The sequence below is a fragment of the Ailuropoda melanoleuca genome, chromosome 2, assembly GCF_002007445.2.
Source record: "Ailuropoda melanoleuca isolate Jingjing chromosome 2, ASM200744v2, whole genome shotgun sequence".
Taxonomy (NCBI): Eukaryota; Metazoa; Chordata; class Mammalia; order Carnivora; family Ursidae; genus Ailuropoda; species Ailuropoda melanoleuca.
Genome location: NC_048219.1, coordinates 27,462,121 through 27,485,898, shown reverse-complemented (window position 1 = coordinate 27,485,898; position 23,778 = coordinate 27,462,121). Strand labels below are relative to the sequence as shown.

At 40.4% G+C, this 23,778-nt stretch overlaps 2 protein-coding genes across 3 annotated transcripts in view; one reads left to right on the top strand and one right to left on the bottom strand.

The window, feature by feature from the left end:
• Positions 1 to 809: 809 nt before the first annotated feature.
• On the bottom strand, positions 810 to 14,603 carry PRPF38A (pre-mRNA processing factor 38A). The gene is made up of 10 exons (XM_002915731.4): positions 14,400 to 14,603; positions 12,297 to 12,456; positions 10,266 to 10,387; positions 8,239 to 8,324; positions 5,373 to 5,483; positions 2,854 to 2,966; positions 2,243 to 2,269; positions 2,034 to 2,131; positions 1,530 to 1,578; positions 810 to 951 (listed from the first exon to the last, which is right to left on the bottom strand). The coding sequence occupies exons 1-10, from the start codon at positions 14,527 to 14,529 to the stop codon at positions 909 to 911; spliced, it is 939 nt and encodes a 312-aa protein (XP_002915777.1). The 5' UTR covers positions 14,530 to 14,603; the 3' UTR covers positions 810 to 908.
• A 202-nt stretch (positions 14,604 to 14,805) lies between these two features.
• Positions 14,806 to 23,778, top strand: part of ORC1 (origin recognition complex subunit 1) — a 37,902-nt gene continuing 28,929 nt past the window's right edge. Inside the window, exons 1-5 of one of the 2 annotated variants that reach the window (XM_002915730.4) lie at positions 14,806 to 15,001; positions 18,564 to 18,663; positions 20,616 to 20,715; positions 21,357 to 21,484; positions 23,370 to 23,548. In XM_002915730.4, the coding sequence (XP_002915776.3) occupies positions 20,621 to 20,715; positions 21,357 to 21,484; positions 23,370 to 23,548 (402 nt within the window). In that variant the 5' untranslated portion in view covers positions 14,806 to 15,001; positions 18,564 to 18,663; positions 20,616 to 20,620. Of the gene's footprint in view, positions 15,002 to 18,563; positions 18,664 to 20,601; positions 20,716 to 21,356; positions 21,485 to 23,369; positions 23,549 to 23,778 lie in introns of both variants that reach the window. The other variant, XM_019795834.2, reaches the window with a different exon arrangement.

The following is a 23,778-nucleotide window of genomic DNA, read 5'->3' as shown; positions in this document are numbered from 1 at the left end:
CACTTTTTACTACCAACACAGTTTTGACCACATGCCCCTCTAAAGCCTGGCTTCTTCCTGTTGTATTTTGTAGCTTGTGAATGAATGGCACTGTTTTCTAGCAATTTAGGTCAAAACCCCAAGTGGTATTAGATCCTTTCCTCTTCTTTTCAGTCTTGTTGCCCTACTGCTAATGACTATACTTGCATAACGTCAGTGCTTAAAAGATAAAGGCTAAGCACCATAACCTAGAATTCAAGGCTCCTGAGGAAGCAGAAATATTGTATAAGAATGTTGTATAAAAGGTATTAAGTTTCATTGTTGAACTGTTCAATGCAACTGGATTAAATGATCCAGAGAAGTCTTAAATTTGAATGCCGCCTTTTCTTTACAAAGCTGCCGCTAACTCGTCAGTTTTCATGCTATTACTACTACATGGTCCTGCAGGGGGGAAAAAAGCATCGGAGGTAATAGGTTTTACTGACTTGATTTTTGAGTGTAATAGCAGCACAAATCTCAGGATTCTCAGAACAGTTCCCATCGTGGAGCAAAACAAAACTAAACTACAGAAAAATGGAAAATGGGTGTATAAAACTTAATAACAAAAGGGTCAACAGGCAGCCACATCCTATCCTTGTCATTCATCCTCTCCACCGCTCAAATCCTTTCTACCCTTATAAATTTGAGTACAGTCAATGTTGGTTGCACAAAGGGATCCAAAGCGCCCTTGGGAAGCACTAACCCCTCAAATGTGGAGTATGACTGACTCAGAGAGATACAAAACTCAGCACCTCTTTGATTTAAGAGAAAAAGAAAGTGGAGAAACTTTGTTAAAAAGAGCTAAAATATTCTCATAGCTGCCTGGCCCTTCCACATAGATGCCTTCGGATCCACAGGTGGCCATTTGGACTAAAACCAAACTGAGTCCATTACTCATTCCCTCTCCGGCTCTTCTTGTGGCTTTTCTTAGATCTGAAATGGTAACACATATGAACCATAGTAAATTTAACAGCTGTTCAAGGAGCTAGGCAAGAACTCTGAGGAGGACGGGGTATACAGATACTGATGGGGATAGAGAGGATACCCAATGTTCATTCATTAAATGTGCTTGGTGTTATGTCTCAGAGCAACAGTGAGTGAGGTATTACTATCCAATTTACCACTGAGGAAATAATCTCTGAGAGGATAAGAGTGTACCTGATGGTGTACAGCATATAGCAGTAATTCCTAACTAAGGTTTATCAAATCAAAGTGACTTGTCCAATGTCCCTCAACTGTTAAGTGTTGAAAGTTAGGACTTAACCACAGGTCTCCTGAGACCAAAGTTCATGCCCATTATCCAAAGCTGCAATCCGGTAAGGAAAAAAACAAAATTACACAAAACAGATACATAATTCTAGTAATTCTCAGGGCAATGGGCAGATTTCGTCCTGTAATAAAGGAAAATTCCTAAATATCCCCATCAAAACAAAATTTCAGGTCTAACTTAGTTGTGTGATTGGGACTTTAATTTCTGAATAAAGAAAAAATTCTTAAAAGTCAATCCATACCTTTCAGGAGATTTTGAGTGGCTTCTGTGTCTGTGACTACGGTGATGACCTGGGGAAGAAAAGGCCACTGGATGAGTGTTATTCTACCCACTACTCCTTCACCGTCATTTTCACTTCTCCCAATCCCTTTAATTGGCGTAATATTTTTTTGGCTTATGCTAGACACACCTCTTGGTAGCAACTCTCTGAACTGTGTGTTTATGGGGAAGTGTAAGAATTGAAGCCATTTCATAAGCATTCGAGGGTTATGGCTAATTTCACAAACATCACACTCAGTATTTACCACTATGTTAGGTCTTATTCCTATAATTTCAGATGAAAAAACTGAAGCTCATCCTCCTTTCAGCAAAGCTTGCAAGAGAAAGTGAAGATGTGAACTTTTAATTTTCATCTTCTCATTTCCTTTTAAGCAGTAATATAGCCAGGCACTCCTGTACTGGAGGAGGCTAAACACTTACTACATTTCTTTAAGACCACCAACAGCAAAAGGCCCAAATGCTATACCTGGGGACTTGGAGCGGGATCTGTGCCGTCTGTCTCGAGATCTGCTGCGGTGACGTCTTGGGCTTTTGCTCCGATGCCTTTCTCGGCGAGGGGAGGGGCTGTGGAAAAGATTGGTCAGATCCCTTTATCTGACATTATACTCACCACAACAGCACCCCTCCCTCCCCAAAGCCTCCCTATCTTTCATTACAAATCAACCGAAGGCCTACCTCCTCCTTTTAGGAGACCGACTCCGCCTATACAGAAAGAAAAGAGGAAGAACCTTAGTAGGTGCGTTGCAGTTATAGATTCCAAAGATTGCCCCCAATTCTTAACCCATTTCTGTTATCCATGACCTTTGTCCTATAACTTTTTATTAGTGAGCTCCCACTCTAAGGCTGGGATTGGTCATGTGACCTGCTTTGGCCAATGGGGTATTTGCAAATGTGATACCAACAGATACTGGAAGGAAATTTGCATGACTGAGCTTGTCTGCTCTTTACTTTTGCCACTGCTGTGAGAACATGCCTGACCTAGCCTAGAATGAGACACACAGAGATGAGTTGCCCAGTCATCCTCATTAAAAGCCATCCTATACTAGCAAATAGCTGACCACAAAACAGGTGCATGAACTTCAAACTGCCTATCCAAGCCCCAGCTTAAATCACTGACTGCAGACTTGTGGAACTAAATAAACGGTTACTGTCTGCCACGGAGGTTTTGCGGGTGGTTTTTTTATAGCAATTACTACACTGGGCAAACATTCTCCACAATCTGAATTTTTTCCTTCCCTGAAGTCCAAACTTCTATGCTATGAAGAGGCCAAAGACTAGGGCCGTACCTTCTGGGAGACCGGCTCCTACTCCTTCTATAGCGCAATGTGGGAGAACGACGGGGCTTGTCCAAGTCTCGGTAGCTTCTCCGGCGGTGATCAGGTGATGGGACTCTCTCCAACTGAAAAAGAAATGGGTAGTAGGTCAGCGATGAGCACAGACTTACAGAGAACCATTTACGGACAGTATATACACTCCCATCCTTATCCTGTCCCAAATTCTACCTTCAAGTGACTTTAAACACAGTAAATACACAGATAACCCTAAGGACAAAAAGAACTACCAAATAAAGCCGAACTGATTCCAGCAATCCTACTATTGTTCTAGTGTTGGTACTATAGTGTTGGGACTGTGCAAGCAGAGTGAGAGCTATCTTAAGAAGCTAGATTTCCAATGTGAAAGAAAAGAGATACAGATGTAAGATCACTAAGATTAAGTATAAGGTGTACTTTAATCTTAAAATTTTCCTCTAGGTCTGCCAACTGACCAAACCATAGCAGTAAGCATTTATAGTGCCCAGATTGTGGTATCTAAATACCATTTTCCCTGTAAATGAAACCAAGGGCTCCCTGGAAAAATGGCTAATTTCAGGTTGGGGGCAGAAGCTTATAGAACATGACCTGAACATATTATCTTATCAGAAAGCAAGGAGTCTGAGACTACCATGATTGTATCAGTCTCATAAGTCGAGGGCCCCCCCACTGGCCCAAGAGGGAACAATTTCAGTATCAACAAGGACTATGATAGTTTAAAACACATCTAATTTGCTTAAATCCACGCATTTACAATGTTACCAAGGACAAAAGCTCATCACATTGGGAGGATACTATGGAATCATTATTTTAAAAACCGATAAAGAGAAATAAATAATCCAATATTTATCTTTTCTATATCAACAGTACCTATGAAAAACTACTGATTTAGCAGATTACTCTTTACAGCAACATTATAAGTAATAAATGAAAAAACAAAGAATTAGAATATCACCATTTTACAACCCCTAATGGGTCTAGGCAGAGATCATCTAGGCACAGTGGCTCCTAATATGACAAAAAGCCATACTTTGCTCACCCTGGGGCCGGGGCGGGGGGGAGTACACACCAGTACCTATGAAGTACTGTATTACTCTACTCCAAAGCCTACAAAAATCTCAAATCCAACTGAGCCTCCAGATCTAAGAATTAGTTTACATAAGATACAAGGGACAAACAAACATGTTAAGTGACCTCACAGGGACACCGTCAGAAAAATACAGATTGTAAAAATCTGTATAGAATAATATGACTTGATTTATGGACCCTGTTTGAATGCTAATTCAAACTACTAAAAAATACAGGACAAGGGGGGAAATGTGAATACTGAACACTGTTTCCTTAAGTTTTGTTTAAATTCTAGTTAGTTGACATACAGTGTAATTTTAGTGTCAATACTGAATATCTGATATTAAATTACTGTTGATGTGGGTTTGACAGTGGTCTCATGGTTAGGCCTTTTCTGAAATACGGATGAAATATATGACGGCTGTGATCTGTGTCAAGAAAACTGGTGTGGGGACAATTTGGTATAGAGATTTAAAAGAAATAAAATGGCCGAGTTGATATTATGGAGGCCAGATGATGCGTAAATGGAGGCACATTCTCTCTACTTTGGTAAATGATTGAAATTTTCCATTAAAAAAGGGAAAAACAGAATGCCTACTTTTGGTTTACTCACCACAGAAGAGCACCTCAGCCTGGCTTGGCTTTAAATTCATGAGCTAAGATGATGCTTCCTTTTGCACTCACCTTAAAGGAAGCCTACTGGCTCAGAGATACACTTCCATTTACACTCAGTATCCATAAACCAGCATTTCTTGCATTTCCCCCTAGCCTTTTTTTGATACATAAAATAGTTTCAGATCCTTCTTTTCTAACCATAAGCATTTCCACATTATCATACACTTTTCATAACAGTTTTAATAGCTAATAGTCTGTTGAATTGATGATAGTTTACCTGACTGCTTCCTGATAATAGGTAAGTTGCTTTCAGCTTCTCAGCATTTTAACCAGTGAAGAACATGACCAGGCAGTACGTTTTTTTCCCCCCTAAACTAGGCCACCTACTTAGGATAGGTTCAACTATGAACAGTATTATTTTTGTTCCAAGTATTTATTTTAATAGCTACGAACTGTGAGTCAATTATAATGTCCCAATACTATGCGAAGGGTTTTTTACGTATCTCATTTAATACTCATGATAATCCTGAGAGAAAGGTATCACTCTCCGTGCTTTACAAAGGAAAAGACTGACATTAATTTGTACAAGATTATGGAGAGCTGAGATACAAATCAAAGTCTATTTAACTCCAGTGCCCATACTCTAAATGATAAATACTGTATTCTCTAGTTATACAATATTTAAAGAAATTGGTTCTTTGGTTAAAGAAAGTTAAAAATTAAAGTTTGAAAACAAAACAGGGAAGGACAATTCCCCCATCCCATCCCCATAATTATCCCTCCTTCAACCCTTAAGCTCACAGGTGCCTGACCTTCTCATCCTCCTCTTCCTCCTCTTCACTGGACTCCACGTCATCCATGTCCTCTTCTAGCGCGCTAACCCGAGGCTCTAGCTGCTCAGCTTCCTCTAGCACATAGCGTTTCTATAGAAAGCATAATGAGAGTCAGGAGGCCTTGTTCTCTACATCCTGAAACCCCAACACTGGGCCTCTGGGATTAACAGGAAAACTAGTGAGCAACAGCTGAGGCAATTTCATTTCAAAGACATCCTAGACAGTTCAAGATTTTCCTAAGGAATTTAACATTCTTGGAATCTATACTCTTACACCCTCCTGTAAGTAGATAAATACAAAATTGAAGGGAACAACTTCATTTTCCATTGGCTCTATTCTCTGTGATCTTTTACTCTTAAGATCACTAAAACAGCATAGGTGTAGGTATAGTATAGTATAGTATGGTATGGTATGGTATAGTATGGTATAGGTGTAGCCCTGAATAAAAGATGGAGCTTCATTTACAAGGGCCAATACGTTCACAGCTGTAACTCTGGTGGCTGGTAGTTCCAAGAGAGGGTCAGCGCAGAATCTACCCCAAAAGACCTACTGAGGCCCAGCCCAGTTTGGGGGCTGAAGAGTGCCTTGGGTCCTGGTCTGGAGTAGCACCAGCTCCACTTGACCTGGGATTTAGGGAACTGTCTAGTACAGTCATGCATTTTGAACCAAGTACAGGATATAAACAGTCCATCTCCTGGTTCCATTTTCTTTTGAGATGTAGCTTAGCTGGCTTAATGCATGATTAAGGACCTGAAAGGCAAAGATGAGTTAAAAGATGCCAAATGGGACTGGCTGGGTCATAAGATCCCTTATAATTTTCTTGTGTCCTGAACATAAAGAACGTTGGATAGCCCTGGAATAAACAATAACATATAGCTTAGATCTTACTCACTCTTAACAAAATTCTATAAAGGTTGAGAAAATGAGACAAAGCTGCTACTCTGTGAAGTCAATCCCTCATTAAAGAGCTCCTTGGAAAACGGCTCTCCAATTACAGGATCACCAGTTTGGGATCTAGGACTGCATAAGACAAGGGCATCCCAAATTCCTAATGCTCACCAGACTCAGAAGTGATTAAAATCAATATATTAATTCATAATATTTGTGTTTGATGAAATTAGAATTCATTTCAGAGCAGCTCCTTGCTAATGTCAGGGCACATCAGAGGCTAAACTGACGAGGTCCTTAATAAGAACAGAATCAGAATAAAAGGTGGTCTTAAGGGTCCCTTCATCCACAACACACAGAGGCCCATACCAGACCACACTTCTTGGTGATAAAACATACATCGGTAAGATTTCACTTTCTGTCTCAGTGAGGCATGTTTTATGGTCTTCTACACTCCATGCAGACCGTCTTGTTTTATTTACATCAACAGGCTTGCTTAAAACTGAATGGGCTTTCGAACCCTTAGCTACATACTGATTGCACTTCAAAATAATCCATTTCTTACAGTATTTCTAAAAAGGAGAGCACCTGATGATAGTTAACATAACCACAACGAAGTGTGAAAGGTGGGCCCTGAAAGCAGATCTTCAGTTTTGAAATCTTATTCTCTTCACTACACAGTGTACAGTAGCCCATACAGAATAGGAAGGATATATCACACTCATTTTCAGGATTTTTATTTTATAGATTCTTCTAACTGGGTCACTGTAGAGGAAGAGCTGATTCATTTGATTTAAATGTGAGCATTCATCTACCAACTACTTTTTGCCCAGCTGATTTGATGCTTCATCTGACCCATTTATCATGTATCTTTTTTTTTTAAGATTCAGATATCTGCAATTTATTCTATTCCCTACTTTGAAATAATTATCATGAAATATATATTACTATGCTGAGTGAAGGAAGAAAAAAAAAAAACATGTATTAATTCCAAAACACATCTGTTGTGACAGACAGCATATCAATGGCTGCTTTGGGTGAGAGAGGAGGGAAGGAAGGGATTACACAAAAGGAAAAAAAGGAACTTTTGGGGTGATGGATATATTCACTATTCTTGATTGTGAGGACAGTGTCAAAGGGTATACATAAGGCAAAACTTAAACTGTACACTTTAAATAAATGTAGTTCAATCTATGTCAGTTATACCTTAATAAAGCCATTTAAAAGCAAAAAACCCTCTGTTCAAATGAAATCTCACTCTCAAGCCCAATATGTAATTTAGAGAAAAAAGGAACTACTCTGGTTGGAATACGTGGGGCTGTCTCCTCTTACTCCTCTCAGAAGCCTTAAAACAGTCGCACAGAGTAGTTTAAAGACCACTAAAGTAGCCTAATTTCCCCATTTTATGGATAGGAAGATAAAACCAGGTTCCATAACTAGTCAGCTATAACAACAAAAATTTAATCTCCTAATTCTCTGCTCCTTCATCTCTCCATTATAGATCATTCCCTTTCTCTTTAGGCAACCCACTGTTCTGTTTTCCCTTTGTATCTTGCAACAGTAGTTTTAAAATAATACTCTGCAAAATCCATTCCTGAAAGGTGCTTCACGGATCATCATTTATCACTAGGAAAAGGAGCAGAGTTATAAAGGTGACATTTAAGGGGTTAATATCTCAGTCTACTACTCCTGACCTTTTATGTTTTACATCCTACAATTTCCTTCATATAACATTTTAAAGACAGTCTTCCTGTGTTACTTTTAAAGCCCTACCCTTCAAATACTTTATCTGTTTTCCTCTCCCAATCTGCTTTTTCATACTATGAAGACTACTTATTAAGATAAGAGGACCCCTGAGATCCATGGGCTTCAGTGTTTTATTGTGTATGTGTACTTGCCTGTCTCTCTGTCTTGGGGAGAGAAGGGTGACTCTGATAAGAGACCTTCTGTATCTTACCTGTAGCCGGGGAAGAATGATATCACAGACTCTCTCACTGTGCAGCAGTTCATCAATAAACTCATCTACATGCATCAGTTCAAACTCTGAAAGAACAATCATCAGCTCAGGCAACTTGGAAATAAATTTATATAGCCAATAAGAAAGAAGGTTATAGACTCTACATGTAAAATATCTGTATGTAAAAAGTACTCGGTATAGAAAGTGTGAATGAATCCTCTACAGCCTCCCTTCCCTGCACATTTACTAGTAAAGCCATTCGGTGTGGCAGTTACAGAGAAGGGATTACTGACAGATCAGGGCTCAAACTACAGCCATTCATAGCCTTGTCATCATCACTTACCTTCATTCATTCAGCTCACCTTTACTGAGGCCATCTATATGCCAGGCCTCTTCTTGGAGCTGGGGATAAAGGGATGCATGAGGTTGTCCCAGTTAGCAGGAAACACAACACAAAAGCAAGCACAAGCAGTTCTGAACTGTATAGGGGTGATTTTTTTTTTTTTTCAGATTTTATTTGAGAGAGAGAGAACATGTAAGAGAGAGCACAAGCGGGGGTGGGGGTAAAGAGAGAGGGAGAAGCAAACTCCCTGCTGAGCAGAGAGCCCGATGTAGGGCTCGATCCCAGGACCCTGGGATCATACCCTGAGCCAAAGGCAGATGCTTAACCGACTCAGCCACCCAGGTGCCCAGGGGTGATGCTCTTGAACAGATCATGTAACTCAAGTCCAGTTTCTCATGTGAATCCACTATGTTTCTAAATATAGAGCTTGTATCTTATATGGTAAATGAAGCAATAGGTTTTCAGAATTTTCATAGTAAACATTACCTTAGTTCAGTGGTTCTCCAACTGGGGTTAACTTTGCCACCCACAACTAGTGGGGCTGCTACTGGCATCTAGTAGGTAGAGGCCAGGGATATGGCTAAATATCCTACAATGGGCTGGACAGCTCCCCACAACAAAGAATCATCTGGATCAAACTGTCAATAGGTTGAAAAACCCCATCTTAGTTTAACATAATATAAACATAAATAAGGAGTTCCATGATGGCCATGACCATGTCCACCTTGTTCACCATGTTATTTCCAGTACATAGCACAGTACCTGGCATGACACTGGCACTTAATTATGTATTTATTCAATAAACAAGTTAATAAGTTTATAAAGTTTACAGTAAAATACCAAATTCTTGACCTTCTACTGCTTAATGTTACATGTAGAGGTAAAAGGCAAATCTTACTAATCTTTTGTTATGACACTAAGTAGGAAGAAAAAGTTTTTTGTTTTTTTTTAAAGATTTTATTTATTTATTTGACAGAGATAGAGACAGCCAGCGAGAGAGGGAACACAAGCAGGGGGAGTGGGAGAGGAAGAAGCAGGCTCACAGCGGAGGAGCCTGATGTGGGGCTCGATCCCACAACGCCGGGACAACGCCCTGAGCCGAAGGCAGACGCTTAACTGCTGTGCCACCCAGGTGCCCCAGGAAGAAAAAGGTTTTGACTGCAATCCCCCTCTACCACAAAAAAAATCTTTGTAAAATGTATGGAGCCACCCCCTTTGGATATACTTACTATTTTTCAGTGGGATTCCTACATAAGTATGAGTACATTTAATCTATAGTACAGTGTGAAGTACAGTGCTAGAGAAGAGGCCGTTAAAAATAACCGTAGTGATGTAACATATGGAAAACTAACTTTATAAAGCTTAGGGAAGGCTTTTTCAGAGGTCATTCTGGAGGGAGATCATATGGGGTGGAGCACATGTGGAGGGAGCACATGATGCAAGGCTGGGATTGACATAAGATGCAGCTGGAAAGGTAGACAGACACGGGTAGACTGGGTAAGGCCAACAGGAAGCTCAGAGTCTACTGGAGTACTCCATGCAGGAGGTGGAGAAACCGAAATGAAGACAGTAAGAACAAGGATGAAGAGTATTCATAAGGTATGTTCCATTGTGAAGGTAGAGATATTGATGAAAAAAAAACTGGTTCAGGGAGGAAGGTCCAAACACCCGGTGCCATACTCACCCCCATTTCGATTCTGGCTCTTGATTTTTCGATAGTCGTTGTAGAGAGGCTCTAAGTACTTGTAGCAATCAATTGCAGTGCCTGTCAGCCTCATGTAAAGTGCTCCCAACATGCGGACATACCTGACAGAAAGAGGACAGTGAACAATAGGCCATCCTAAAAAGTTCTTGTTCTTTGGTTTCATACTTGGCTTTTCTCATGACAGTAGTAGATGTAAAAGTTCTTTCTCTTCTTTGGCAGATGAGAGAAATGCAATTTTATTTATTTATTTATTTATTTATTTATTTTTTATTTACAAAGAGATTCATTTTATTTTNAAAAGTTCTTTCTCTTCTTTGGCAGATGAGAGAAATGCAATTTTATTTATTTATTTATTTATTTATTTATTTATTTATTTATTTTTTATTTACAAAGAGATTCATTTTATTTTTATTTTTNTTTTTAAAAGATTTTATTTATTTATTCGACAGAGATAGAGACAGCCAGCGAGAGAGGGAACACAAGCAGGGGGAGTGGGAGAGGAAGAAGCAGGCTCATTGCATAAGAGCCTGATGTGGGGCTCGATCCCATAACGCCAGGATCACGCCCTGAGCCGAAGGCAGATGCTTAACCGCTGTGCCACCCAGGCGCCCCGAGAAATGCAATTTTAGAGGCAAAATGGGGCAGTAGAAAGATGGATAAAATATGGGACCTGGGTTCACGTTCCCATTCTACCACTCACTGGCTGCAGGAACTTGCAACATGTTGCTCAACTTTCAGAGTCTATTCTATCATGTATAACATGAAGATAGAACCTATTTACTTCATAGGATTAGTGTAAGAATCAAATGAGATACTGAATTTAACAATAACATATATGTTTACTAACAATACAAGAAATAATATACATAGATGTGAATACATAAATTGTTGCTAGACAGCACAGAGTGCTGGTTCTGGAAAAAAGTCAAAAGTCTTCTGGGTTACAATTTTGATTCCATTACTTACTGGCTTTGTTACATTAGACAAGTCACTTGCTTTCTCAATCCCTGTAAAATGGAGATGGTAGTGCCTAATTTGCTGGCTTGGTTTATTTGGTGAGAATGTGTGTGAAGTGCTAAGCATAGCATATAGCACATAGTAAGTGCCTTATAAAAGCTATTTTCTAGCTGTTAGTGTTTTGTAAGATTCCTTTTTCTTTTCTCCTGTGTCCAACTACCCACTCAAATTCCCCACTTGGAATAACTAGTAGGCATTTGAAACTCAGTAGTCATCTTTATATGACAAACAGAATGGAGTAGAAAAGAATTTGAACACTGAAGCCAGCTGTGCCACTTACTAGCTGTTTGACCTTGAGGAAATTACTTAATCTGTACCTAAGTTTCCTCCCCTGTGTAACAGGGATAATAATTTTGCAGGGTTGTTACGAAGGTTAAATAAATTATTATATGTAAAGCCCTTAGAGGGTGGCACATAATAAGCTACTGTGTCTGTCTCCTATACTTCTCTGTGAACTCCTTGAGAATGAATAATACAATAATATGAGAAGCTGATATTTTGGGGGTATTTACCATGCAAAAGGCACTGTGTTGTGAGATATACAGCACTATCTTCTTTAATCCTCATACCAATCTTGAATTGGTATCATTGTCTCCATTTTACAGTAAAGAAAGTAAAGCTCACAAAATATAGTAACTTCTCCACGTTCACAATGAGTTTGGACATGACTGGACCTGAGTCTGGACATGAACCTGCACCTACATCAAAGTTTTCCCACTTATCTACCACATTATGTAGTTTTTTTCATCTTTGAGCATCCACTGCTACCAACAACTAGGCACTCACTTCTGCTTAATATATGTTCAGTGAATTTGTGAAATGCTTTTTGGGAGAGAGGCATAGTTACCAGGACTGAGAATGTATAGGAGAAGATCAATACAACCAGAACAGACAAAATAACAAGATACATTGTTTTTACTCCTCTTAACCAAAGCCAAATTCTGGACCACTGAAACTGAAGCTTTTATATTAGCTAATCAAAATTTCACTCACTTGAAATCTTCATTTTTGATAAACTCTACAATGATATCCTTCTCAGGTTGAATCTGAAGCATCTTCAAGGTCAAACACAGAAAGGGAGTTGGCTTTATGTTGCCACCATAGACACCACCCACAAACCTTAACTCCATGGCTTTATCGACTACAAGTTCAGCTAAAAAAACAAAAACAAAAACAAAGAGGCATATTAGGGGCAAGCTTTTCCCAGTCTGAAGTGGAGATAAGTTAGTTCAAGGTTTGGTGCTCCTGAATACTAATCGACAGTTTAATGTTAGAAGAACAAGTATGTATTAATAGTAATTATAATAGCAGCCAATATACACTGAAAGATGACTACATGCCAGGTACTCTGCTAAGCATGTCATATTATCTCATTTAATCTGCACAATTAGCCATAAAATTCCTGCACTGAGGCTGTTTTCAGCTAAGGAAAACAAAGGCTAAGAAAGGTTAAATGACTTGCTTGGGACCTACAGCCAGAGAGGAGCAGGGCCTGGATTTACACGTTAGCAGTCTGACTTCAGAGTCTATGCCTGTCACCATTAGGTTTGGAGAAAAACAGCCAGATTCTGAGTTAAAAGAATAACAGCAAATGACTGGATAGCTACATTAACTTGAGCAAATGTCATCTATAGAATGGGGGATAATAACCTTCCGCAATTGTTTTCAAAAGCAAACACTAGCTGTGTGAACTCTAGGGCAAGTCATTTTATTTTTTTTTAAAGATTTAATTTATTGGACAGAGAGAGACACAGCGAGAGAGGGAACACCAGCAGGGGGAGTGGGAGAGGGAGAAGCAGGCTTTCTGCTGAGCAGGGAGCCCAATGCGGGGCTTGGTCCCAGGACCCTGGGATCATGACCCGAGCTGAAGGCAGACGCTTAACGACTGAGCCACCCAGGCACCCCACTAGGACAAGTCATTTTACCTTACTTCTTTTTAGACTGTCAGTTCAAATGTGAATAATAAAGATACAAAGTTTCAGGGCTACAGTGAGAGTCAAATCTATAGCTAGGTGCTAAATACCAGAGATGTAGGTAGAGGGATAAAGAAGGACAAAATTACTGCGCTTACAGAGTTTACAGTCTGGCAAGTCAGAAAGAATTGAAAATTGAAAGTGTGGTGAATAGTTGAAATAAGATGCAGAATGCAATACAATTATACAACAAGCGAACATAATCTAGCATTGGAGGGAAAAGGTCATGAATTCACTTTTGGACATACTGAGTAGGCATGTCTTGGAATTAGAGATTTAGATCTCAGAGAGAGATCTCGGTTGGAGAGATAAATTTGAAGGCATCAACATATAAGATGTAACTGTAGTGTGGAGATCACCCAAGGAGAGAACTATGTAATGAGAAAAGGTCCCAAAATTTATGACTCCAAAATTTAACAGTTGATTCAGGGAGAAACAATATGATGTGTCCATGGGCACACGGGTAGTGGTGGTGGCAACAACAGTAACGGCACAGGAGTAGTTAACAGTGCTAACAACTAGCACCACCATTACAACCGCTGAGTGCTTCTTAAAATATATGCCTGTAACGATACCAAATACTTTTTATACATATTGCATTTAATGCTCAGAGAAACCCTTTGGGTAGGCATTATACTCGTTTTACAGTAGAGGAAGACATGGTTCTCTGGGGTAACACAGCTACTAAAATGAGCTAGAATTCAAAGACTGAAAGACTACTTGGAAGCCTTCTCTGAAGAACTGATATTCTACCCGAACATGGAAATACTGCAAATGATCCAGATTTAGGGATAGTTAAGACCCTGAATTGGGTTTCGGGTATGTTCAAGTTCCTTTCAGAACTTCAGAGTCCCTGACCTTAACAGTTTGGGAACTCAGCAGATTATTATTAAACATGGAAAGACCCAAAAACCCAACACAGACATCCTTCGAAATAAGCAGATTCCCGTGTCCCCAAAGCCCAACACAAAACTAGGCACAAACTAGCACTAGGTGCTCAAATTTTTCTGAACGACTGACAGATTCCCCTGCGGTCTCACGCCCGGGGGCCAGTCCCACCGGGGCCCAGTCAGGAGAACTGGGCCACAGGGCGGGGGAGGAGGGTCCGCGCGCTGCCGCTCACCCGTCAGTCCAAAGCACTCCTCTTTCCAGTACTTAGACTCATAGATTCGCGTCCGAATGATCTTCTCCACCAGATACTGAGGATTGGTGCCGTGGATGCTGTGCGCATCTTTCACCGTACGGTTCGCCATTTTAGAACGCCTTCAGTTCTATTTCCGTCGGGTCCTTTAATGCGTCACATCCAGGTTAAAAAAAATCTGAGATGGTCGGAGAAGAGTGGAGGAACTCTCTCTAAACAGCTCAGGCCACCGTCGTCACACCGGAAATGCTGCAAGGAAAGGAACTTCCTTCCGCGAGCGGCGTCACCGACCCAATCAATGATGGCCGCTGCACGTTGGCGGACGTAAGACGTGCATCCCCTCCTGGGTGGGCGGGGCTGAAGGGCTGGCTGGCGACGGAACGTGGGGACAGCCTGGGGGCGGGGCCACGACGTTTGGCGCGAAATTTTCTTTTCTACACCTTCTTTTCCTAGCTAGGCGTCCACTTTGGCTTCGGCGTGCGGTCAGTGGCTGTAAGAGGAGTACAGCTGGGTCAGGTTAGAGTTGCTGCGGCTCCACAAACTCCTGGACCTGAGACGGTGGGAGCGGAGGGCTTCGGCGCCCGGTGAGTGTAGCATTCTGGGGCTGGAGGGGTATCTGAGCGGGGGAGACTGGAGAAGTTGTTCTCTCTGGACTCAGTCATTGATTCATTCAGCAGATATTTACTAAGCGCCTGTTAAGTGCCAGGCACTGTTCTAAGCCCATTAGGAGCATTTTTCTTTTCCACATCCCGATTTGTAAAAGTCTTCCCGCTCCGCCAGGGACTGAGAGTTTGCAGTTGGGGAAACCGGAAGCCAGCTGCAGAGAAGCGTGAGCATTCCTGCCCTCAGCGCCCAGAGATCTCATTAACGATCTTAACCATCCTTCCTATTTGCTTTGCCCTTGTGAAGCTTTTCCATCTTTTACTCCTTTGAGGCGTTGTGAACCAAGCACCACAGGGAAAGCACAACAGCAGAAATTATTACCCCATTTTACGGTTGTGGCAATTGAGCCCAGAGAGACTTGTCTAGGTCGCTTTTGTGAGTAAGAGGCCGGGCTCCCACCCAAGGCTCCCCCCCCAAACACCCCCACCCCCCAGGTGAGCAGCTCTTAATTGCGGGACTCTCATCCACCTTCTTTTTAGAAGAGAAGTCTAATGGCATGCCTTCTATTTCCTTTAGTCTAACCCCAGGTAGAAGCGCCTTCTAATTTTCACAGTTGGAAAAAGCACTGAACTTAGAGGCATGAGATGTGAGATTCTTATCCTGGGCTACTGTCTGCGAAACTGCAATGATTAGATATGTCAGTTTTCGATTTTAGTTGTTTATAAAAATGGTACCCTCTTCCGTGCGGTTATTGGGTACTTGTGAATGCCAACGGAGGTTTCTGATGTGAGAGGACGGTTTACCAAGTCTCATGCAACCGTTTTAAACGGAACAGAGGGCAATATGTGGATGTTAAAAGGTTTATGAATTCCCTGAAATTAAATGCAAAATTGTGCGTGAATTGTGTGCGAGTTTCCTAACATTGCTCAAATTCTCTCTCTCTCTCTCTCTCTCTTTTTTTTAAGATTTTATTTATTCATTTGACAGAGGCAGTGAGAGAGGGAACACAAGCAGGGGGAGTGGGAGAGGGAGAAGCAGGCTTCCCGCCGAGCAGGGAGCCCAATAAGCTGGGATCATGACCCCAGCCTAAGGCAGACGCTCAACAACTGAGCCACCCAGGCCCCCCCGCCCCCCCCTTTTTTGTGTTAAAAGATCCACTCTCTCTTACAAATAAATACAAGGGATTAAGGGAGTGGGGAAGTGAATTTTCCATTTTGCATTTTCTCACTTAATCTGAGAATAGTGCCTGGCACACAATGAGTGATTAATATATATTGGTTGAATAAAAGGAAGATTCTATTATTATCCCCATTTTGTGGGTAAGGAAATTGAGGTCCATTTGACTTCCCAATTAGTGGCCGGGAAGCCTGACGTATTGTAGTAAGCCCACCAGAAGCAAGTTCTCTCAGGCATATATTAACATTATCCGCTTTCACACAGGTGCTGTAAGGTGAAGTGGTTAGAGTCGTTGGAATCTGGCTGCTCAGGGTTTGAATTAAGGCTTGTCATTGGGACAAGTTAATCATTTTGAAGTGCTAATAGCACTTACCTTTCATTCGGCAAATATTATTGAGAGTCTATTGTGCACTTAGTATGTACTAGCATTGTACTACGATTATTTTGAGGGTTAAATGAGGTAAATATATAGAGTTTTGGCTTCACCTTCTGTCATATTGGCTCAATACATACCTGCTTTCATTTTTACCGCAACTCCCTTATGTTTTCCTTGGGTGTGGCACCCTGCACTGCCTGGTGTGTATGTTCCAGATTTCTGGTATCTGCAACAAATTAATTGAGAGCCTGTGGTGGTTATCTCCTAGAAGCCAAAGCCTTTGCTCCACCAAGTCAGGCCTGCCTTTTCACCCCATTCATCATCCCTCTTGGGTAATCTCTCTGCTAATGGTGGGTGAGATGAAATGCTGGGTCCTAAGGTAAGAAAGTGGGGTAACAGTACAAAAAGTTTTGATATTCTTATCCTGCCTCTGTAGAGGGATTCTCGGTTAATTTTTTGGACTTTTCATTGAAAAATAACTCTATACCGACAAGTGCACAAATCATGAATGTACAGCTCAGTGAATTATCTTACAGAGAACATACCTGTGTAACCAGCTTCCAGATCAAAAAACATGATCAGCATCCCGCAAACATGCCCCTTCTCCACTGTGCTGTCTTTCAGTCACTTAGGTTACCTTCTGTTCTGACTTCTAACGCCATGGGTTACTTTTAACCTATTTTTAAGCTTTATATGAATGGAATCAGTATGGTATGATTTCTTTTGGTGTCTGATTTCTTTAGCTCATTGTTGGTTTGTGAGATTTTCCCCATGTGTGCAGTCGTAGTTGGTTTAATTTCATTGCTGTATAGTGTTGCTATGAGCATTTTGGTTCATGTCTTTTGATGTGTATGTTTTTCTGTTGGGTATATTGTGTTGGAACTGCTGAGTCATAGGATGTGCATATGTTCAGCTTTAGTAGACACTGCTCATTTTTCAAAGTGGTTTTACCAATTTACATGCTTTCCAGCAGTGTATGAGGTTTCTGGCTGCTCTATGTCCTAATACCACACTTGGTACTCTCCTAATGATGTTTAAAACCAGTTTGTTATTCATTCATTCATTCACCTATTTTATGCCAAGTCCTAACCTAAGCTCTGGAAACACAGTTCTGAACAAGATAGACAAGGTCCCAAGATCTGTGCTTTTTGGAAGTTAACATTGTAATGTAAGAAGTACAATAAATAAGAAAGTAATATAATGCATATTGCTTTTTGATCATAGGATGGTATAATCGAATATGACCCTGACGGACAGTATAAGGTGGTGGGAGGGTAAATTTCCATTGGGTATTAGTGAAGGCCTATCAGAGTTTTACTGGGGCTGAGACCTGAGCCATCCTTGAAAAGATCTGCAAGAAGAAAGAACAGCAGTGGTGTAATAAGACTTAGGGCACCAACAATCTTGGTGTTTGAAGTTTGGAAAAGCGGGCCTAGAGCAGAGTGATAGACCAGGGTGAGGCAGGTTTTATGTCCAAACCCACTTAGTCTTTCTTGCAATATCCCTGTTTACTCAGCCTAGGGTAAATCACCCACCCTTGTTTGTGACACATATGTCTGTGTACTCGTCTCATTGAACACAGCTCATGATCTCCTAGAAAGGGAATGTTACATTTTATCTTGGATTGGTTTTTGGAGGAGGATGTCTGCTTTAGTAAGCTTAAATAACTTCTGGATTTAAAAGAGTTGAGAGCATGGATTTTTTTATTCCCTTAGGTATACATGAGTACCTTATAGGTATGGGGGTAGTCCTTCTGTTTGGGGATTTGGGGTTTGAAAAAATGAGATTATTGTTTCAGTGTAACCAAGTATCATAGTCAAAGTTACAAATCAGACATTTATCCTACAGTTAAATTATTCAGGGACTGTAGACAGTTTTCTGGGAGACAACCAATTTCCTACAAAGCACTCTCAGTGATAGTCCAGGTTTTTTTTTAATGGCAGAATTTAGTGAGAACTGTAATTGACTTGCATCTTTTGTTCTCTTGGTAGCCTGTTTTGCCTGATTGCATTGTGGAAAGGTGAAAAGCTCCAAGTTTACTTCTGACAGTACCGTTTTAGATTATCCACTAAAAGGAATATTTGTTGTAAGGTAAGTTAGTGTTATGTATTTCCTTGAAAACTTACTGAGGTTCAATCATTTTTACTAAGTTTTACCAAAAGCTTATTGGATATAACAAATCCAAATTCATTTTTTACTCGAGCACAAATCTTTTACTTGTTTTTACTCATGAGTCTTTGCTCTTTGTTCATTTCTGTGATGTACTTAATTAAAATTAGATTGATTTTAATACTACCATGTTGTGAATTATATAGTACTCTTAATGTTCTTTAAAGCAGTCTTTCAGGCATCATTTGTAAGCTGTGTATTTACTAATGACTTAGTATCTTTTCTTCTTTTTGCTAATTAGTTTCCTCAAAGTATACTAAAAAATTCCTTTTTTAAAAGCAGAAAATCTTATAGCTCAGAATGTTCCCAAGTAGAGAACAGGACATAATGCTACTGAGCTTCAGGAAACAAGCTTGTTTAATCAGGAGGAGGTCAGTATGGTATTAAAATTCTGTTGTTTTCAACACAGACTGAAATTATTGGTCCATCTATCAGTAATTCAGAGTAATTCTGTCAGATGAATTAAAGAAAAAATTTTTTAACCCTGGTTTTGTCAAATTTTAGCTCCATAAAAACAGCATTTAATTTAGAGGATAGATTTATTATCTTAATTACTTAAACTTAATATAATAGATTGGCATTATTATTAGGACTAATAAATTGCAGTTTTCAAATTGTTGAGGATTGTTAGATACGCTTGGGTTTTTCATTCACATTTCTGTTTTTGTCGGTAAAAGTGTCTCTTTTTTCCCCCATAGACTTTAATACAAGCATTTCTTTTCAGCTACTCATAATTACTGATAACTAGGCCCTGTCAGCTGCAAAGGAAAAAAACCCTTTCAACTGCCAGAGTGGTTTTTTGTCTTTAATTACACTTGATAAAACCCATTGCTGTTCCCTTAAACGCCTCTTGCATGTTTTTGCCTCTGTCCATTGGAATCCCTCACTTAATTTTATCTTATAAGGAGCACCTGGGTGGCTCATTCGGTTAAGCACCTGCCTTCGGCCCAGGTCATGATGCCAGGGTCCTGGGATTGAGTCCCACATTGTGTTCCTTGCTCAGCAGGGAGTCTGCTTCTCCCTTTCCCTCTGCCTGCCACTCTCACTGCTTGTGTACTCTCTCTCTGTCAAATAAATAAATAAAATCTTAAAAAAAATTTTTAATCTTATCAATAGCTACTTTTCAATATTCAGTTCAGAAAACCCCTGTAGGTAGCCTTTGCTGCCTGAACAGCGACAAGACCTCGTCCTTTAACTTTCAGTAGTCTCTCTGGCTCCATCTCTTGGCCCTTCATGCTGTCAGTTGTCCTTTAGTGCATTTATATATATATATATACATATTTTTTTTTTAAAGATTTTATTTATTTATTTGACAGGGAGAGACCTCCAGCGAGAGAGGGAACACAGGCAGGTGGAGTGGGAGAGGAAGAAGCAGGCTCCTAACGGAGGAGCCTGATGTGAGGCTCGATCCCAGGACGCCGGGATCATGCCCTGAGCCAAAGGCAGATGCTTAACGACTGCGCCACCCAGGCACCCCTAGTGCATTTATATTTTATCCCTATCTCGATGTTAAGTGTTATAAAGATACTTACAACCGTGTATCACTGTCTTTTAGCGTCAAGTTGTTAGATGTTTAATACCTATCATTGTGCCTTGTAGCTAGTAGGTACTTCTAAAAATTTATAGTTTCTTTTCCTACATATTGACCCTGCATAAGAAGAGGTAAGGCATAGTACAAGATATATGCAAATGATACTAAATTATCTATCTTCAGTATTTATAAAGCTTGACTTTCCTCAAAGAAAATGTTTTCTAAAATCTGCGGGAATGTGGCAGGGGCAGAAGAGAAGGCTGAAGTCATTGAAGGCGGGACTGTGTGCTAGAATCTATCAGAGCATTTACATATTAACTCAGAGTTAGTGACATTTACACAGGAGCCATGGCGTACTACCCCACAAGGCTGAAGACCAGACAAACTTATTCGTGGGTTGGCAAGCCGTTATTGGACCAAAAACTACGCTACCACACCTATAAGTGAGTGATGGACTCTGTTGGTTGTCCTGGAAATAATTGCTTCTCCACATTAAACTGTTAATAACTTGTATCCAGTATACAGCCTGTTCTAGTTACTACAGATTAAGAATTGAGGAACAATAAATATGAATGGATTATAAGGAAGGGTTTTATTTGATACAAGATGATAGCATAAATATAGCAATGATCAAGGAAGACATTATGTCAAGTTAATAAAATTTGGTATGTATGATGATGCTATATTTATTTAAAGTGGGTTCTTTGTATTTCTGTGTGATAACAGCATAGGATTCGATATTGTTGCTATGTCTTCTCAGCCCTAGAGATCTCTGAAAATTTTGATACTGTTATTGGGCAGCTTTCATGCTTTGGGAAACCTTTGTTCTTTGTCAATAACTGAGAGAGGTTAGGGTTCATATTAAGGCCTCTAGATTAACCATTCACACTAAATTCATTCAACCCATTTCATTTCTTCTTGCTTATGACTTTATGGGTGAATTGGTTTCCTAGTAGGAGACTTAGTCATCAGAGAGAAACTATGTAGAGGATTTTCCAGTTGGAAAGCACTTTCATCTACCCAGAGGGTCTGAAGACCTTGGCCCACCCTGAGTGATTTCCTAACGTGTTTCTTTCCTTCCTAGAGAAATGAGTGTCAAAATAGAAGGTGGTCTGACTGAGATTCACATCCAAGTTGGACAGTTCGTGTTGATTGAAGGGGATGATGATGAAAATCCATATGTTGCTAAATTGGTTGAGTTGTTTGAAGATGGTGAGTTTGGGGCTGGAATGAAAACGATTCCTTATCATGAACAATTGGGAGCTGCAAGATTTCTGATTGCTGATTTCTCTGTTCACAGCATCATATAGGATGTAAGCCCTAGATTCTGAGGTGGGGTCACTTAAGCACTGGCTGTACCCTCTTATACCTAGTAAACTTCCCTATTCACTAGAGCAGTTTTTGGTAAAAATGGGATTAGAGGGGTTCAAGAATTTAACTTTTCCATTATTTTTAGGAGTGGGTTAAAATGGTCATTAAGGCAGGATTTTTGGGATGGATAAAGGATGAATTCAAGAAGGGGAAAGAAAAAAGTAGATGATTTGCACTATCATACAGACTTGTCTTTTAATATTAGCATGAGGAAGTTAAGGGGGAAAATAGGTGATTTGCACTGTAATACAGACTTGTCCTTTTTTTTTTTAAGATTTTAGTTTTTTGAGAGAGAGAGAGAGTGGCGTGGGCAGGGGGAGAAGGAGAAGCAGACTCCCCACTGAGCAGGGAGCCCTACAGGGCTCGATCCTAGGACCCTGGGATCATGACCCAAGCCAAAGGCAGATGCTTAACCGACTGAGCCACCTGCACCCCTAGACTTGTCTTTTAATTTTAAAATGAGGAAGCTAGTGATTAATTTTGCACTGTAACTTTTTTACAAGGGAGGAAGTAAGCTGATTAGGAAGGTGTATTAGTTGATGTTCAGTCAGAAACACAAAAACACTTTAGATATTTTACCCATGGAACCTATGTTTAGTGTTGAAAAGGCTGGAAGAGCAAAAGGTGATATTTCCCAGAGATCAGTAAGTGCAGAAAGCCATCACTGCCCCTAATGCTGGAGGAACAGAAGGGAAGGTAGAGCCAGCATGTCTGCATTCACAGCCCTCAACTGATTTTCTGAGCCTGTAACCCTCTGCAAAGCAAAGAAGAGTACAGAAAGGTGGGAATGGGACAGATTTCTAAAAGGAGGATTAAGAAGAAAGATAGCAGTGGAAACTACACAAAACCGTGACTTTCAAAAGCTAGGAGGGGGATGATGTGGCAGTTATTTCTGTGGCAGTTTGTATGCCTGAAAGAAGGAACTGATAGAGTGAGTGGATAAAGATGTTTCACATTACAGAGATAGGAAGAATATTTGACAAGTGGGGAGGAAAACCTCATCAAAGGAACATCCACCAGGGGGAGCACATCAGCGCTGTGGGCTTTTGTATTTGAGGTGTGGGCCTTTGTGTATAGATTTTGGAATCTTTGTGTGATGTTTCATTGGATGGCTTCAGTCTTTCTCTGAAGAGAGCTGGGGAAGAGAAGAGGTGACAATGATGGTAGCACTAATGAGTGTATGTCCTTTCACTTGGACCTAATGCTGGTACGGAGTGATGTTAATGGTATATTGTAAAGATAAAGCTAAAAATTGCAAGCACATGTTTGTAAGAAGTCACCACAGTGGCTATTGCTCTAATTTTTGCCAGGATTTTTGTTTTGCTGCTTTTTGGTGGCTTCTTTATAATCACTGATTTGCAAGATTTGTTCAGTGCCTGTGATTAGAATTTCTTCTCTCAAATGCCTTTTGTAATTTCTTTGATGACTGAGAACCTCCTTAGGAAGTGGAGCAAAATGAGAAGGACACGGGTGCTGGGTGGAGTCAGATTGCTGCTGGTTGGTCCTGTGACCTTTGACAAATTATTTAAGGTCCCCCTAACTTGATTACTTTACCTGTAAAAAGGAGATAGCCATAGTACCTACCTTGTAGGGCTAATGTGAGGATTAAAAATAATATGTTAATCAAGTATTATCAGGTGCTTAGCACAGTGTCTGGCACATAGGAAGTGCTTAACAAATGTTCTTGCATTTTCTTACACCTCCCTTTTTCACCTATCCCTCCTAGATTCTGAACCTCATTCTAAGAAACGTGCTCGAGTACAGTGGTTTATCCGATTCTGTGAAGTTCCTGTCAGTAAACGGCATTTGCTGGGTCGGAAGCCTGCTGCACAGGAAATATTCTGGTATGATTACCCTGCCTGTAACAGCAACATTAGTGCTGAGACCATCATTGACCAAGTGCAGGTAGGTGATGCCTTGATATTCAGGTTCTGTCTTGAAGCTTATTTCTGGCTGCCTCCTAAAGTGCACGATCTCAAAAACATTACCGGCTCTAATTTATCCCACGGAAATGAATTTTTTCCTGTTTGTCCTCTTTCCTGCTTGCTGCCTACTTCATCTTAACAAATATTTTTCGAGAGCACTTACCATGTGTTAGGAGCCTCCTGGAGGAAGTGACATTTAGGTTGTGACCC

What these genes read in the sequence shown, in the direction of transcription:
- PRPF38A (XM_002915731.4), bottom strand. Translation starts at nt 14,529, where the DNA reads ATGGCGAACCGTACGGTGAAAGATGCGCACAGCATCCACGGCACCAAT. An exon ending in AGGAGCCGGTCTCCCAGAAG is followed by an intron (nt 2,270 to 2,853) that starts GTACGGCCCTAG and finishes CTTTCTGTATAG; the next exon opens with GCGGAGTCGGTCTCCTAAAA. An exon ending in CACTCAAAATCTCCTGAAAG is followed by an intron (nt 952 to 1,529) that starts GTATGGATTGAC and finishes TTACCATTTCAG; the next exon opens with ATCTAAGAAAAGCCACAAGA.